The 6,488-nt window shown below is 33.6% G+C and overlaps 1 protein-coding gene across 1 annotated transcript; it reads left to right on the forward strand.

The window, feature by feature from the left end:
* Window positions 1-1,846: 1,846 nt before the first annotated feature.
* On the forward strand, window positions 1,847-3,714 carry LOAG_11579 (hypothetical protein). The gene is made up of 3 exons (XM_003147097.2): window positions 1,847-2,029; window positions 2,467-2,703; window positions 3,197-3,714. The coding sequence occupies exons 1-3, from the start codon at window positions 1,878-1,880 to the stop codon at window positions 3,615-3,617; spliced, it is 810 nt and encodes a 269-aa protein (XP_003147145.1). The 5' UTR covers window positions 1,847-1,877; the 3' UTR covers window positions 3,618-3,714.
* Window positions 3,715-6,488: the final 2,774 nt, after the last annotated feature.

A 6,488-nucleotide genomic window follows, 5' to 3' on the forward strand; every position in this document is an offset into this window, starting at 1 on the left:
AGTTCGCATAGGATAGTAGTAAACATATCGAAGAGAGTAGGGAATACAAAGTACAGTGAAGTCTTTGGTTGAGTATTTGAAAAAAAATGATAATCATCTAGTTATAGTTTTGAGTATATATACAGTTTTAATTAACACAAAGAGCATATTTGGTGGGAGTGGTTTATAACAAACATTACATCAGATTTTCCTTTGGATAAAGAAAAACTGTCAAAATCCGATTACGACAAAGGACTCTATTTGCAACATTAAACATTGCAATTAAAATTGGTTCTCGGATAAGAAATTTAGCATAGGAATTGACTTTTTTTGCCATAAAAGGAAAGGATGAACAAAGAAAAACGCATGAGACAATGAATTTGAGGAATGTAAAATTGGTTGAATGATTCATGACATTGTTACAATTTGTGTGATTGATTTGTACATTGGTTTATTTTATCATTTTAGTTCATTAGGAACTTCGCGATATTCAAAATTCGCGACATCTGTAAATAATTTCAAGTGTTGAACGAATGTTTCAACGCTGACAATTGCCTTTGGACATCGCGTAACGTCTTAGGTGCTAATATCTTTATTTTGAATTTTTTTATTCCTCTAGAAAATTCGAATAGAAAAAAACAAAATAAATGCCTTGAAAAGGACATATGATATACTCCTAGTTTTACTATATAAAGCACACATTGAACCTGATGTGATCTAGAGAATTCTCTTGGCGGCGGAGTTTGGTAGTTTATCAATTCTACACCGATCACTTCCTTCAGTCCATGTGTTTTCCAAAAAGTGATTCTTATAATATTTTTATCCAAAGCAAAACCACTGAGATTTTGAATATAATTATCAAACAGTAACAAATCTTGCTGATTACATTTTCAGCACTGAAGAAATTTAAGCTGAAAATTGATCGGTTGGTGAATCTAAGTTGCATTTCCAACTCTCCACTTGTAAACTTTTTACCGATGTTGAATAAAATCGAATAGGCGACCTGATAACGCAAATAAATTGCTGAATATTTTTTGTGATATTATATGGGAAATTATTTTCATAGAGGGCTAGAACTAAAGTGAGTAGATGAACGACTTACTGCCTCAGGACTTTGATTTCTGTCCTTTGTCCTCATTTCTTGAAGGTCCTGACCTCGGGGAAGGTTTGCTGGCCTGATGCGAGTTGGACGGGGAAAATTAGGTGCAAAATAACTGTTATTGGAGTTTTCGACAGCATGCATCCTATGTTGATGAAATGACGGGAGAATTTTCGAATATACCAACAACAAATTCGATTGTGTTCCTGCAGTTTGTAACTGGCAGTCATTCTTGAATAGTTCCTTTCCACATGTTTCCCACATTAGATGTGAAAAATTAATTGAGAATAAAAGTCTGCAACTTGCTATATCTAATTTACAACTTTGTGATAGTTTTTTCTACTCTCACCTTGTGCCACGTTGCAACCTGTGTATTCTTTTAATAACTTCCGCAGTAGGGTGAAGGAGTGAACTTTAGCAAGTACTTTGCTTAATGAAGTGCATTACATGTAGGGTCATTCAGTTGGCATGACATGTAGAGTGCAACGAGCAAGTTTGATACAAAACTGGACTTTTCCGGTTCATTCATCTATCGATCCAAATTGAGATAAAAAATACAGCGCAGTTTCTTATTATTGATGAACATATGGGCGGAGCGCATGCCACTGCAAATCTTTTTTAGTTGGTGCAGTATGCATGCAATGCATACATGTATATGAAGGAGTGTTCGTTTGCATGCTTGTATTAAAAAATCACGCATTTTTTTTTTCAACATGTGTTTCTCTAATTTGTAGTGCTATATTAATTCGTTTCTAAAAATATGTATTATTAAGGCTTGAGCCGAACTGTAAGCAAATTGATGAGTGCCGAAGACAACTCCCAAATTATTGGTGATGGAGAAATGCGGCTAATGAAGCATAGCAATCCAGATGCAGCCCTTGTATTACTCTTCGGATGGGCTGGTTGTAACGATCGATATTTGGCAAAATATGCCAAATTCTATGAAAAAAAGTAACATTCTCAATTTTACATATTAATGAAGAAAGACGCGCTTGCAATAGCTTTAATTGTTTACCTATGGACAAACAATTACGCGAATTTCATAAGGTTTCAACATCTTACGTTATCAAGTCGCAGCATAAATATTATGCTTATGCTGGTTTCTTAAAGTAGTGGAAAAATGACGTCCTCAGTCCTACCTCACAAGTTATTTTTTATCCATGTTATAACTAAAGATGGTGTTGTCAGAAATAATGGACTCACATTCACATAGGAAAGATCTGCAGGCATCGTCAGCTAAGTATAATGTCTGTAAAGTTTTGCATATTCACTGCTATTTTTCACCCCAGCTATCGAGCTAAATTGTCAAGTTATTTGTTCCCTCATCAGTTTTTCTTTTCTAATTCACACTTTTTCCAAATTAATTTTTATCCTAATGTTAATTTCAGTTACTCAGTCTTGCGTATTACGGCTGATATCCAGAAAATCCGGTCCTTCTCGTCTTACCGGAAATTTGCATTGGATATTTATGAGAAGGTTCTTGAAACAACAACAGCACTCTCTATATATTGTCACATGTTCAGCATGAATGGCTGTTCAACGTTTTGTGCTTTGTGGGATTTGCTGGACACAGTCGCGGATTGTGAAGCACTGAAGTCAAGATTTAAAGGCTTGATTTTTGACAGGTATATTGAATAGCTTGTCCTGTTCGAACCATATTCAAAGACTTTTGTGATTTAAAGGATGCAAGAAAGAGCTGGAACTAGAGCTAGAACTGAAGAATGTGGTATACTCACGCTTCTCCTTTCTTTTCTTTGGATAATGACTGATTAAATCGAGACTATTCATTAGTTGTCATTAGAATTGTTGATCTTCTTTTACATTAAGCTATCGTACTAGCGTTTGAAAATTATCGGTGCTACTGCCGAGAGTCGAGGTCATATGTCAAATTTGGCATTACTTAAAGGAAATTTCGTATTGTAGAAATTTCAATTGTTGCAAGGTTCATTTAATTGGTTTTGGTAGCGTTATTATCTTATTGTGGCACTCCACGTGCTATTAACAAAATATGTAAACTGTGGCTTAATCACTCTATATTAAGGAGTTAATGGCTCTTACATCTAATAGGAATGTTACATCAGTGTTATTGTTTTTGCTCCTAAACTTTTCAACTTTTAGCTCTCCGGCATATGTGACACCATGGCAGGCAGCAGCAGCAATATCACTTGCTCTGCTGCCACCTTCTGCTTACGGGAGGACTTTACGTGAAACTTATCGTCTCATGCTAGCTGGCTATTTTTCAATACATCGTTCTATGATTTGGCTTAGATCTCAGTGGGATAAAGATGTTTATGAACGGAACTATTCTTATTTCCGGATGTTGGCAATGAAAGACTTACCAAAATATCAGCTTTATATCTATAGTTCTACGGATTCCATCTGTTCGGCAGAAAGCATCGAGCAGTTTATAACGCATGAACATGAACGAAATGCAGTAATTTCAAAGCTGTTTTTCAACGACACACTTCACTGTCAGCATTATCGACTTCATCCTAAAGAATACGAACAGGCTTGTGTAGAATTTCTGAATAAAATGTGAAAAATAGTAACAAAATTATTACAAACAATCACTTTCCTAGGTAGCAGTATTTATCCAATTTTAAATCTTAGTCATTCCAATCCAATATTCATTTACCCAGTACTCAGTGTTTGCATGAGCATTATTTCACTCTAACATCATCACTTTATTTGTTAAATGTTTTTTGGATTGCTTCGTAATAAATACTTTATCATTCAGTTATAAATTTCATAAGATTTTTAGAACAATACCTTTTATCAATTCACACTATTGTATTTGGTAGATTCTATTCAGCGACTACCGGTTTTCAAATAATCCCGTCGTATCTCTCATTTTCATTCTATTTAATCAATGTTTATGCTGCTTGTATTAAGTCATTCTATGCCAGCTTAAATGTTAATGATCTCCGTTGATTTTTTAAATGTGTCCATCGTATTATCAATGTAACGCGAATTATGTGACAGTGTCCTAAGTTGGTTCAAGAAGAAAAAGGTCGTATGCCACTAATTTGGGTTGTTGAAGTTAATTTAGTTAGTAATTAATACACTTTCTCATTATGATATCGAATATCGAGTATTCGAGAAACTGTGAAAGGTACAGGACGACTATGTCGTGAGGATTGAGGTCTGATGTAATTTATTTCGATTTTAGGTAGAGTATGAGGATAGCATTTTAACATTGCATCAATGATAATTAATTGTAAGCGACTGTTGTATTTTCTGCGTTTTTCGTGGTGTATATGATTACAAGTCGGTGCTGTCATGCGCGAGATGGATGTGAGGTCAATAATGGCAGGAAGAGATGAAAGATAATTTATGTGATATTTATTTTTGAAAATAAATTTTTGATTGGTGCCTCGACTTCTGCATCGCATAGGCAAAAATTTAAGTCTTGTTGCTTTTTTCTTGTTTTCTCTTGTACTAACATTACCTTTCCTATTCCTCTAATTATTGCTTTTCGCTCTGTATATGATATTGAATGTTCATCAAATAAACTTCTCTTCACCGATTTGGTCTCAATCATAAAGAAGGATAAGCTTTTCGGGAAGCAGCTGTGCAATTCACAAAGAAGTTTTGTTCATCACTGATCAGAAGAAAAGTTAGGAATAAATCAAAGATAATAAAATTTACAAGTTTTTAGCTGGAGAAGTTTCACAAATATCCTAGTATGAATCATCTCTTTTCCTTCATCTCTATTTCGATTCAGTTTAGACCTTGGAACGATTTAAGCTCATGTAAATATTTGTCCTTTTCTAGTACATGTTTTCTTTAAATAGTAGTAAATGTATTAAATTATTGATAAATAGGTTCAGCCATTTGTCATCATTACTTTTTGTTTACCACTGATTTTCATTATCCCAAATGTTGCTGCCGGTGATTTCTTTCTCTTCCATATTTGTATCATTCATTTACCGTTTTCCCTACTATAAATAATATTCTTATTTTGACTTTTAGGGGACTTTTTTTTTTTTCTCGAATGAGCATAGTAAAGAATTTGACATAAAAATTTTTGAAATTTACCTAACGAACTGCTTGTTGGGAAAATTCTTGTTACATGAATTGGTTTATGTTTATGTTTATGAAATGAAATTGGTTATGAAAATGTTTATGAAATGGTTACTTTATGAATGCAGTTCTTCCTAAATGTTTCGTTTCGTCATTCCATTATGATTTTCGTCATTCCATTATGACATCGTAATCGTAGGTTTACTACAAATAAAAAACGAAGTAGTAACAAAGACAGCAGCGGTACTGAAGGAAATGATTTGGGAAATGAGGCTGAACAAATTTCCCACTTGGTAAAGACAAAACTGCCAATGTTTAATAATTTAATAGTTTAGAGTATGTTTATGCAAATAAACGGTTCATTGGTTGAAAGAAAAAAAAGCTTCGAGTGTCTAAATTCATGACAGTTACGGTACTAGAATGTTGACAATTTTGAACAAGATCTCAGAATTTTCTTTAAAAAAATGCAATATTTGAGATTCTAATCAAAAATGAATTTCTTGGTTATTAAGTTTCCAATAAAATAATAAGACACTTGAAATGGTTGCGTTGTTCAATCATCTAAAATTCATATGATGTAGGTTTGTCAGATATTCATGACTTTGAATATACATAGTGTAACAGTGTTATCGTGAACCAAATATGTAATGGTTTGTAATGATTCCACACTTAATGGCTCTATCGTCTCGCGAATATTGTCTTGCAAAATTGCAAAAATTAAAAATTACATCTTTGTAATTGAACAAGATAATAACTGCAGTTATTAAACATACCAGGTAGGAATTTCCCCTATAATCTACAAAAAGTACAATGTACGAAATTTCAGGTCATGAGTGAATACGTTTATATCTCGAATTTATTTCAAGCATACTTTGTGATCGTGTGACGCCATACTGTATTGGTGCATGAGGATAATATTTTGGTGCAATGATCTTTGAAAAGCACAGACTGGAGCTGTTAGCAATACTTAGTGATGTAACATAAGGAATTCACTCTGTTTTGCCACGATTAAGGTGATTAAGGTAACTTGTGCTTTTAAAAAAGCTCTCATAAATGTTATTCATTTGCTATCAAGCGTGTTTAAGAAGGGAAAACAAACAGAGCTACTATGAAGATGAATTTGAAGTCAAGCACTCCCTGTAAATGATTCACCATTCATATCCAGTTTCTCTCAAAAAACATCCATGCCGTAACATTCTGCTCATCGTATTATTCTGTTTATCATCTTGTTTTATTGTTATTATTCAGCTTTCCCCTACATCTTATTCGTCCTACGCCTAATAACTTCATCCTACCACTACATTACCGATGATTTCCCGGTTTGTCTTCAAGTCGTTCAAGATTTTTCCCAGACGACATATATATATATATATATATATATATATAT

This window comes from Loa loa (assembly GCF_000183805.2).
Source record: "Loa loa unplaced genomic scaffold supercont3.16, whole genome shotgun sequence".
In the NCBI taxonomy this organism is placed as follows: domain Eukaryota; kingdom Metazoa; phylum Nematoda; class Chromadorea; order Rhabditida; family Onchocercidae; genus Loa; species Loa loa.